Source organism: Dermacentor variabilis, chromosome 1 (genome assembly GCF_050947875.1).
Source record: "Dermacentor variabilis isolate Ectoservices chromosome 1, ASM5094787v1, whole genome shotgun sequence".
Taxonomy (NCBI): Eukaryota; Metazoa; Arthropoda; class Arachnida; order Ixodida; family Ixodidae; genus Dermacentor; species Dermacentor variabilis.
The window spans coordinates 137,547,966-137,560,031 of NC_134568.1; the positions used below are offsets into that span (position 1 = coordinate 137,547,966).

Here is a 12,066-nt window from a genome sequence, read left to right on the forward strand (position 1 = left end):
CCGCGGAACGTCGGAGGCTCCCTGGGCTGCTGCAGCACGATGGCGGACGCTGGGGCTGCCATTGGATGTGCCTTGGTCACAATCTTCTTGGTCTTCTCCAGTAGAAGTCCGTGCTCCGGGGGCAGTTGTTGAAGACAGCGGCTTGCTCGATTGTCCGGGACTACGTTGGTGCTGTGCTGTCTTTGCGGTTCGGACTTGGATCACGGCTTGTCGGGGGCGTCCGGTACATGAACGAAAAGCACCTCCACCAAATATCACGTGGTGGTGACGTTAAGAACACAGTAGCAATACTGTGAAAGACAAAACTAACTTTTATTGGGCGAGCCTGTGCCCACAAAAACAGGCTACACTTATAGCACAACGATAGCAGCGAACACGGTCGGCGATCGTCGAAAATCTGATCAGCGGGTCCTGCGCGTCGGCTTTTATACAGTAGTCATCGAATGTTCCAGACTAATCGTTGGGACCCGCGTGCTTTCCACAAAGTTCTACACCATTCGCGTCACGCGATGAAATCAGATAACACAAGGTTCGGCGACAACAGACAGCGGACAGAAGCATCGATAACTTTCCAGAAACTTCGGATACATGCAGGCGCGTACCGCGCTGTGCGATAACATTTGTTAGGCGGCGAAACGTGGTCGCCTGATAAATATAAGTACACGTGTCAATATGGACAGCAAACAATCGCAACATTATATGTGAAAACCCTCACCTGCATTTCACTGCCTACCAATGGCATGCACATGTCACCACACACACACACACAAAAAAAAAAGTTCTTCCTCACACATGAGAATGTATGGAATGATGTACACCCATGAATCTATGAACCACAGGCTCCCTGAAAAAACTGACTTTCTTTACAAACTGAAATGGACAAGTGCAATAGAAAGTTCGAAATGCCAAGTCTGGACTGCAGTTCTCAATCTTAAGTTACATTCATAGGCGAAGAATAAATTGGCTCTGCTGCAGAATCTTTGGTCGGTATACTTTTGCTCAGGGGAGTACGAGACGTATGATGTAAGAAAGAAAATTTTTCGCCATAGAATGGAATATCACCATTTCTCTTATATGCGCCCGTATCCTCGAACCTGTACTTGAAGTGCCAACACTCCAGCAAGATATCTCACGCTGACATAGCCTCCTTCAAAAACAAAAGCACAAAATCTTTGACAGTAGTACACAGAGAAGGCATTGGATTTGGCAACATTAGTAAAGCCTGCAGTTAATTTTCAAATTTGTGCACTAAACCACAGAATAAGTATTCTGTTTTACAGGGACAATAAGAATTGTACCACCACAAAATTCTCAATTGCACATTTAAAGACCTCCTGATGACCATTAAGCCTTAACCATGAAAATAAAATTGAAATGCCCATAATTTTACAAAACAGCTGTAGCCACTACCCTAATAGAGAACAGTAGGCAGAGTGGCACCCTTGAAATGAGGTGATGTACAATGCATTTTAAATGAAACATTACTTTCCTGCTATTTTGATGATGCAGCCACTCTGAACACACACACAAAATTTAACAAATGCATCTTCCTACCAAACTCTTGAAATGCAAACACCTTGTCCAAGAAGGCGGTTTGAGCACATGTCCACCAACTGGAGCATACAGTGGAAAGCCTATTGACCTGACTAGTGCAGTGCTCTGATGTGCAGCACTTCTGCAAATTGTTATTTAGAAATTAAGTGAAAAGCCAAAAGCTGGGCAAAATAATGTGCTGGTTAATTAAACAGCACGTACCAAAAATTAAGGTGCACAACTTACGGGAGCAGGCGACTTGCCACAAACAAAGTGGCCCCCAAGGCCCTCTCGACGACAGTACACTCCATTAGGTGTTACAACCAGCGGAAAGTTGAGCCCAGGGCCATCCGGGCAGTGCACAACGTACACATATCGCTTCCTGGACCAAAAATACAGAAGCAAATGTTATCCTGGCACTGTTTGCAGCATTGTGTCTTGCTACATTGTTGACAAGGAACAAACAAATTACATTTATGGCACACTTGTACACTTAAAAAGAAATATACCAATTACAATTACACTTACCTCATTCAAAAATTTATTTGATTATCGTGACCAATTACTGCCCCATGAAAGTAATCGAGCAATTGCTCAAAAAGTAACCGGTTAATATTACATTACTTTCCTCCCAACTTTCACTAACATTGCACAAGCACAACAAATTGAACGAGCTGCCCTGGCTCTTTCTCTACAGCCCTTCGCATGTTATTTACCTTTGCTAACAATTGCTTTTCAAAATTTTCCTTGGTCATCTTCCCTCGTTTCCTTGTGGAAAGATCAACGGCGATTCAAAACTCGCTCAATGTGTGCTGGAGGGAAGGGAAATGTTGCAATGTACAAAAACCTTGCGCATAAGATTGTGCTTACTAAATGCTACACTGTTTGCATTTGCATCCTCTATAAAATGCAGCGCTTCATTGTTTCCGGAGCTTGGATAAGCTGCTCTCGGTTAAGCCAATGAAAACTAATAAGTATCATCCATAGAAGGTTTCTTGGCATTAATGTCCAAAGTGATCATTGCTATCTAGCCATATCAGCGCCGGTTCAATTCGGCGGCCAAAATCTGGTGGGGCGTTAAGATGAGTAAAGAAATACTGAGTGCCTGTGTTTGCTTATCTGAACATGCGCATCCACGAAGCTGCTGCTTGGCACGACTACGGAAATTCTACTGTAGTCCTCGCCAAATACAAGCGCTCAAAGCTATGTTGCCTGTTACAGCTTGTCTGACCAATAAAGTATCTGGCTACATGTAATTGGTTGCTGAAAAGGTAAATTAGTTACAGTGAGCATTACTGACTAAAGAAAAGTAATTGATTAAAATGAATTAATTCTGATTCTAATTAAGCCTGATTCATGGGCACTACAAAACGCAGTACATGCAGCAAGGCCGGACAAGTCACAATGGCAGCAACGCTGCTCACAGCAAGCATCGAATCTGCCTGAAGGAATTCGTTCTTCAAGCTGTAGTCCTGATATACTATCCAGCCATTTTGTCACTGTTCAAGTTGTTCATGCAAAATCTACAAAAAACTTCAGCTGCAAAGATTCTTAGCCTGAGCCTTTAGCGAAAGCTTGGCGTAAACAGATTAAAATAGCAGCCAGTCTAAACAATCTCATAATTCTGACGTTATGGTGTGCAGAAATCAAAGACACAGTTGTCAGAACAGACCTGAACATCTTTGCTGCTGATGCAAGCTAGTGCGCCGATGATGCTGCTGTCTACATATGCATTCAAGGTAGCAGCAATTCAATCTGTCAATGAAAGTGACTCTATTCCGACTAGAACTGATGTCTGCTTTGCTATCCACATGACTGTGGAGTTTCATCACTAATAACTGTGATCTTGACATCAATGAAGTCACCCTGTATCACAGGTTTCACTGTGCTGGATTTGGAATGACTTGTCCACATTAAAACCAGTTGTAAGCAACAGACTCCAAGAAATTCAGATCCTCTTGAACATATGCTGGCACTTTTGGCCAGCAAAGAGGATCCCATAGAATCTCACAAGAGGGATCTCAGTCAATCTGCTACTGCAGTCACTGTTAGCATGTACCCCATTGGATTACGGACCCAGCTTAAAGTCACAGCTGGAGCCGTATTTCATAAGGATTCTTTTCCTCCGATTCTATTCATCTTTGATAACCTGTGTCAGCAAGTGGCTGATCTCAGAGATAGTGAGGGTGCAATGATAAAGGGCATAACGAACAGAAAATGAAAAGGATCGTGGCAAAATATTGCCTCTAGGCTACAAGAACATACAGCTTACAGACATACCACAGCAAGCAGAGACAGTTAATGTGCATGAAACACAAAGCCTCCAGATGTATGTCACTGAAGTATATAACACATTTCAGCAAAATGACCAGGTTTCTGTGAACAACAGCATTGGGTGTCCCAATATGAATAACCTGAAAAGCTGAACACAGCAAACAGACTATTTTCTATGGCCAAGGTTCAGAAGGCTGAATGCTATAGTATTCTAAACAAACAGGACTGCCATCCTGGAGCCAGAGTTGATCTGTGCACACTAACGATGCAGTGTACGACAGTACCACTGGATGGCGGCACAGCATCCACAACTATATAAGGACGGAATAAACCCTGTTGGGCACTTTGCCTGCCCGGAAAGTCGGCTTCTGTGTCATTCGTTTGCTTGACATGGTGTCAGAAGTAGGCGGGATCTGCCTCCGCTGATCCCGTATTTGCAGCTTCGACACACGGCCTGGCCCCGCCGCCGCCGCTCTCCATCAAAGAAGTCACCTTCCCTCCATCATGGCTACCAGGGAAGGCTCCGCTGGGACATCCGCTGCTTTGCCGGCCGCTCTGTTCCTACAAGGCATGGCCCAGCTGCACTCACCGCTGACATTTGACTTTGACAACCCCAGCTCCTGGCCCTCATGGCTGCTGCAGTACGAGGTCTACTCATTTGTCACTGGACACTACCCTACTCCGAAGGAGGTCCAGGTGCTCTACTGCATGGGCACGCAAGCCACGGTTGTCCTCGCATACACTACGCTGTGAGAGGCAGACCTGAAGGACGTCGCCGCCGGGAAGAAGGCGTTCACTGACCACTTCGTCCACCTGCTGAATGAGCTGTACAAGTCAGCATGCTTTCACCGCCGTACGCAGCAACCGGGTGAGATGGCCGACGCATTTTTCACTGCGCTCCGGAAGATGGTCAAGCGCAGCAACTACTCCTCGCCCGACATCGAAGAATGGCTCATTCGAGACCGTTTTCTCGTGGGCTTGTTTGACCGCAAGCTCTCGGACCAGCTTTGTTGGAACCTGAGAATTACGTTGCACGAAGCGCTCACACCTGTTCGCCAACACGAAGACGCTGATAACGATAAAGCAAGGCTTGTGACTTGGCTGATTCATTGTCGCTCGCCGTCGACACCACTTGCCTTCACAAGGGAAAGCCAGCGTCAGCTGATAAGAACCCAGTAGCTGTGCCCATTCTACGGGCGGGCATCACACCCTCGCACCGACTGTCCGGCTTGCAGAGCGTCCTGCAACTTTTGCCGCAAGAGTGGCCACTTCGAGAATGTGTGCCTCAAGAAGAAGCGCGTCAACGGCAAGCACACACAGAAGCCTTCTGCGAGCTCCATCAAGCTACATGCAGGTGGGGGAGAGCGCCCGAATGCGAAGTTCGTCAAGGTACTCGTCAATGGGTGCCCACTTTCCTTCAAGGTGGACTCCGGCACCGAAGTCATTCTCATACCCAGTACATTTCTTGGCGTCCCCTCAAAGCTTCAAGAGCCCAAGAGCGAGTTGAAAGGCCCTGGCAACAACATCTTGCCAGTCATAGGACTTATGTCGCTACCCTGCCATGGCACAGCAAGTCCACCAAGCAGCTGCTCTATGTCCTGGCAACTGGTCCCACTGCTGGGCTTCCTGGCAATCCAAGCCTTGGGCATCTGCATGTTTGTCGACCAAGTCTCGGGGATTCCACAGCCCACAAGTGATTTGTGTCTCTATCCCAGCCTCTTCCAAGGACTTAGGGTGCTCCCCGAAGCCTACACTGTCAGGCTGCAACACAATGTTACGCCTTCCTCCTTGAGCATACTTCGGCGCCTTCCACTCCCTCTCCGTGATGTCGTCAAGACTGAGCTAGACAAGCTAAAAGCAGAGGGCGTGTTTCGTTGTGTGGACACACTCACCGACTGGTGTGCTGGACTGGTTGTCGTCCCCACGGTCTCGGATGGCTATCGGCTCTGCATGGACCTGACTCATTTCAACAAGTTGATTCTCCGAGAACGTCACGTGCTTCCTACTGTGGAACAATGCCTCGGGTTGCTCAGAGAAGCCACAGTTTTCTCCAAGTTAGATGCCACGTTGAGCTTCCACCAGGTCAAGCTGTCCCCCGAGTCCAAAAAGTACACCACATTCATAACCACGTTTGGCTGCTATTGCTTCTCCGGCTGCCGTTTGGGATCACGTCAGCACCGGAGTACTTCCAGCAGCGGATGTCCCAGATCCTCGAAGGCCAAGCGGGTGTTGTGAACATGATTGATGACATCCTCGTCTTTAGGAAGGCACGCTCCAAGCACGACCGCCGTCTGCGACAAGTTATGCATTGGCTAGGCAAGGCAGGAGTCACGCTCAACCAGAAGAAGTGCTCGTTCACCACTTCCAGCGTCAAGTTCCTTGGCATCGTGGTCAGCGCTCAAGGCATCTCTCCAGACCCAGACAAGGTTGCGGCGATCCGAGCCATGCATACACCCAAAGATGTCGCAGGGGTCAGCCGTCTGCTGGGCCTTGTAAATCACATCGGGCACTTCTTACCCCATGTTTCAGAGATGACCGCGCCGATCCGAGCCTTGTGGCTCAAGAACTCTGCCTGCACTTGGGACCATGCGCAGCAGTCTGCCTTCTCCCAAGTGAAGAAGCTGCTGTGCTCAGACCTCTGCGTAGCTTGCTACAACACCGCATACAGGACCACGGTCTTAGCTGATGCCAGCTCCTATGGCTTCGCGGCAATACTTCTTTAGGAGCAGCAGTCCGGTGAGCGTTGGGCCACTGTTTTCGCATCGCGGTCCCTCATACCCACGGAATGCCGGTACAGCCAAACGGAGAAAGGAGCTTTGGCGGCCAGCTTAGCGGTGCACAGGTTCGAGGAATACGGCCGTGGACTTCAGTTCTTTCTCGAGACAGAGCATCAACCTCTGGTGGCGCTCTTGGAGCACATGGACGTTGACCTGCTGCCACCACGGATCCAGCGGTTTCGCTTGAAGCTCATGCGTTTCCAGTACTAAGTACTTTGCGTACCGGTGAAGTTGTTGGAAACTACCGATGCGCTTTTGCACGCCCCGCTAGATTCCCCTCCATCCAACCGGGCAAATCAAGTCGAGCTTTTTGCACAAGAGGTTGTCCACTCCTTCCTAGACCTCTTTTCGTCGCAGCTCGAGCATCTGTGTCAGGCCCAACCCAACGACAGCAAGTGCAGTCTGCTGCTTCAGTACTGCGCCAACAGCTGGCCCTGGCAGTCCCACCTGTCTCTCTCTCCATGTGAAAAGGTACTGGCAGTACCAAGAGGACCTTAACATCTGTGAACGACTGTTTCTGAAGGGGTCTCGCATCGTTGTGCCGTCCGCACTTCAGTGCTGCACGCTCGAGCTTCTCCATGACAGGCATCAAGGCATCAATCGGTGCAAAGCTCTGACTCGGGAATCAGTGTGGTGGCTGGGCGTCAACAACCAGATAGACCCACTGGTGGCTAACTGCACCACATACGCCGAAACCACGGTGCAGCGCTCGGAGCCCATGCTTCCGTCAAACACTCCAACTCTGTCCTAGGAAGAGGTGGGTGTCTATCTTTTTCATCTGAATGGCCAGGACTACGTCCTTCTGGTGGATTACAGGTCATGCTTTCCGGAAGTCATCAGCCTGCGCTCGATGACAGCACCTGCTGTCATCAATGTCATGAAGAGCATATTCGCGCGCCACGGAATCCCGAGACTAGTGCGCAGCAATAACGATCCTCAATTTGCTGCAAGAGAGTTCTCCGCCTTCATCGAGTCCTACGGCATCCGCCACATCCCAAGCAGCCCCCATTTTCCACAGTCGAACGAGGAGGTGGAAGGGATAGTGAGGACGGTCAAGTACCTGCTGCAGAAGGCAGATAATCCTTACCTGGCGCTTCTGGCGTACCGGGACACCCCTGGGGTAAACGGAGGGAGCCCGGCTCAGCTGCTCATGGGCAGGCGCCTACAGAGCCGGGTACTGAAGACATTGCACCAGCTGGAGCCAGACTGGCCCCCATCGATCCCATTTACTTGGCGTGATCAGGACAACCGGAGGCGCCAAGCATCCAACTTCAACCGAATACACACGGCTTGTACACTGCAGCCTCTTCACGCTGGTAGGGAGTCTGGGTATGGGACATCAACTCCCCCATGACCATTATGGGGCCAGCTCAACGCCCCCATTCCTACGTGGCGGAGACACCGACGGCTGAACTCCAGCGTAACCGGATGCACCTGGTTCCAATGATGGGACGTCCTGCGGAATGCACTATGAGCTAACCTGGAACTCCCGCCGCGGCACAGACTGCCACGTCCACAACAACGCCCGGAGCTGCTCAAGCAGCCCAAGACCAGAGAACTGCATTGCCTCAGGAAAGCACCTCCATGGAAGAGGCACCCCACGATTCTACTTCTATGCTACGTGTCTCACGGTTCAGCAGAAACATCTGCAGGCCGAGAAGGCTCAACCTGTGAATCTTTTCTTTTGGAGTAAGAGTTCCTCTGTTTTGTTATTTGGTTTACTGAAGGGAGGGTGTAGCGTACGGCAGTACTGCTGGATGGCAGCACAGCATCCATGACTATATAAGTGCAGAATAAACCCTGTTGGGCACTTTGCCCGCCTAGAGTTGGCTGCTGTGTTATTTGATCGCTTGACATATGAAACCTTTCCTTTTCAACAGATCAGTGAGAGAGTTATTTAACAAACAGGGGATTCTTTGCACAGTCAGAAGAACACAGACTGCAGCAGATAAATATGAAACACATGACTTCATGCTGTTAAAAAAAATTGGGGGGTTTTATGTGACAAAACCATGACATGATGAGGCATGCCATCATAGGGCCTCCGGATTCATTTTGACCGCCTGGGGTTTTTCTAATGTGCATCCAATGAATGGCAAATGACCGTTTTTGAATTTTGTCCCCATCAAAATGCAGCTGCTGTGGCCAGTATTTGATCCTATGCCCTCAGGCTTAGCAGCACAATGCCAAAGCCTCTATGCCACTATGGTGGATTCCATGCCGTTGTCAAAGGATTTGCAGATGAGCACACTATTCACCAGATCACTTCAAAATGCTTCGTAGAGTTCAGTACACCATAACCCAAGTCAAAGGTATCTTTCAGGTTCCTCATGTACATCAACTTCTAAAAAAGACCAGCTACACATGTAGTAGTTCACCGTCGGCAGTTAAAACCATTTGAGCAAGAAACGGCTCCACTATCTGACTGACTTTGAGGGACATCTGTGTGTTAGGGATGGGGGACAGCAGTAAGTGTACATCAAACCACTTCTGTTCTCTGTCCTGAAGACCTGTTTACGTGCAATACATAGAAAGCATGGCTGCAGAGCTTCTCATTTGCACTGCCAAAATTCCAGTCCTAACAAAGGACTTTGTCAAATTATTCACAGCAACAACACAAACTTTCATCAAGGCATCCAAAGAAATTAAACTGTGGGTAATGATGCATCAGCTAACATTTCTGCTATTTGCACTATTTCCACCATTCAACAGGTGCTCATCTGCCAAAATGATCGTTAGTGCCAAAGTTGCATGGAAGACTAGTGCACTTCACAAAGACCTCGTTGAGAAAAATGCTCAAAAGAAGACTTTTCAGTGAAACAGAGTTGCTTACCCTTTTGACAAAAGTGAAAGCAGTCAGAGTAATCTCCATGACCACTAACCTATGTCTGCAACAATGCCAAGATGTTTTTTGCATTGTCTTGTACATGCTTCCTTACTGGAAGAGACCTTAAAGCACTGCCACTGTTCATTATGCCGAACTACACCTTCAATGAAAGACTCACCCACAGCACTCCAACAAACAGGAGAAGGATGTTTAGAAAAGTTCTGGACACACTGGGTCAAGGAATACCAGAGTGAGCAGCCAAGTATCAGCATAAGCAAAGCATGTAAGCAGAAATGCAACATCATACTAACTGACAACAAAGGACACCCAATGCAACTTTCAACATTAGCCAGAATAGAGGATGCAGACAGCTAATAGGACGGTGAAGTCCAGTCCTGCTTGCTCTGCTTGTGCTGCAGGACAATGGTCAATTGGCCCATCAAGTGCAACCAATTAATAATCAGCACCACCTTAGCTCCTCATTTCACAAACTGCTGCATTCATCATGGCTCGAATCATCTCATAGCCAAACATGTCTGTCTAGCTTGGTCCTGACCTACCACTAAAGGGAGCATCACCCAGAGGTAATTTCACAATTGTACTTGTCTCAAAGAAAAGAACAAAAAAACAAACAAAAAGAACCATTCGTATTGTTGAAGCCCCTCAAATGTACTTGAACATGAATAATGTTGGCATAGAAACCACAAGTTTTCTTGCCTCACAGATTTAATTATTAAAAAGCAAAGCAAAAAACAAGTTCTTTCACTGCTTAAGAATGAGATTTTCAATTACCAACACCTTATAACATTAAAAGAGCCCAAATTTGGCTTGCATTGTACAATGCACTAGGCTGAATGGAAAACTTAATAATTTCAAGCTACTGTTGAACTATAATAATAAAAAAAAAGAGGGACTCTAAAAAGCCCAACCTAGGTTCGACAGGCAGAGGAAACTCCAGAAGTCCTTGTCCAGTACCAACACGCAACAACTTGGCCACTTCACCAGAGTGTGGGCCTGCAGCCACCACCAAAATGGCAAAGGTAATCTTGCGTGTCACTCCATCTGGTGTCTTCACCTGGGCAACATACAAGGCATCACAATTAAAGCTCACTTTCGCTCCAGTACCCAATGATCAATTAATGCATAAAAACTCCAAAAGTAAACAGTGCTATTAGTGCATAGTAATTAATCATCATAGCATTACTGTTACGGCATCTCTTATTTCAATATATATATAACACAACCATATATATAAGATGGCACGACTGTTCACAAGATAAAAGAAATTGTAAAGGGCCACATAAGCATACTGTCGCAATGTCAGAAACAGGGTTCGTAGAGCACTATTCAGGAAGCACAGTGGCGGGTCGCCTTTTTAATATAAAACGCAACTGCGACTTCTTCACTCAGGGTGTCTACCAAGTTGACATTTCCAAATTCCCTGAGTTTTCCAGGTTTTCACTGAGTGCCTTTGCAAAATTCCCTGAGTGACACAAAACTTTGTTTTATGTCAAGAGACGGCTAGGCTGACACCATGTCGCCCAACGGTGTCTCTCTGGTACGCACGTTAAAAAAAAAAAAACGACTTAATCCAGCTTCAATAGTAAGGGGCAGTGTTTACTTTATTCAAAACGAAAACAGAAGGGAGGAGTTTGTAAAATGCACAGTGAAAAAAAGATATATTGGAAAAAATGCGTAAAACACATAGTGAGACATTCTCAAATACGAATAAAAACGAGATGCATAGAGAAGCAAATATTTTCTAAGATGAGCTATTTCTATCAATTTTATCCCAAGGTGCCAGAGACTCCATATAGAAGGCAAGTCAAGGTGGGAGAATGCCTCTGAATTTTATAGTGACCCACCGTAAATACATAGTAACTAATATTCATTAATTGTACAGTGAGTCGTGCTACATTTCGTCAATAAATATATTGAATCTCCGGCTCAAATTACTTGCAAAGGTTAATTATTGGGCTCCAGCATGACAACATTTATGATTGCTACCGAAACCCCCCCCCCCCCCCCCCTTCGCTTTCACGAAGGCATTACCCTCTTTGATGGGACGTCAAAGAGGGCAATGTCTTCGTGAAAGCGTTCGTTTGAAGCGATACATTTCACTGAGAAGTGGAATGGGTGTACCTTAAGAAATCCGAATGTGCAATTTACTCAAAGCCTAATGTTCACTGTCTATTCCTTGTAACCACTACCCAGTAATAGCAAAAATAAGTTGCGTTCGCAAATGTTATGCTGTGACTGAAGTGGATATTAAGAGATTTGCAGTTTGTTTCTTAACTGTTCTCGGTGAGCTAAACAAGGCATCTTCTTCATTTCTAGGGGAAATTAGGGGCATGGTATGGATAAGGTGTAGGCAATGCTCCAAATGGGTGGGTTAAATGCGCATTTTCAAGTAGAATAGGTATGCAAGTGGTCCATAGCCTTACTAGTCTGTTTTACGAGCGCTGTAAGATTTAGACTGCCGCGCTTGCATAATTACAATAACAACTGAGATAAAATTGTGCAAACATAAGAGGAACAATAGGCCAAGTTTATGTGCAATGGTAAATGCCATGTTATCAAATACAGCATCAAAAAATTGTGAACAAGTGTTCGAAATTATCACGCTACTGCTATTGTCCCAAGAGAGTTTAATAA

At 46.8% G+C, this 12,066-nt stretch overlaps 1 protein-coding gene across 1 annotated transcript in view; it reads right to left on the bottom strand.

Moving 5' to 3' along the window:
- Positions 1 to 12,066, bottom strand: part of LOC142585282 (FAD-dependent oxidoreductase domain-containing protein 1-like) — an 83,558-nt gene that overhangs the window by 16,920 nt on the left and 54,572 nt on the right. The window contains exons 6-7 of the mRNA XM_075695917.1: positions 10,341 to 10,486; positions 1,780 to 1,915 (exon numbers count right to left, since the gene is read on the bottom strand). Of these exons, the coding sequence (XP_075552032.1) occupies positions 1,780 to 1,915; positions 10,341 to 10,486 (282 nt within the window). The remainder of the gene's footprint in view (positions 1 to 1,779; positions 1,916 to 10,340; positions 10,487 to 12,066) is intronic.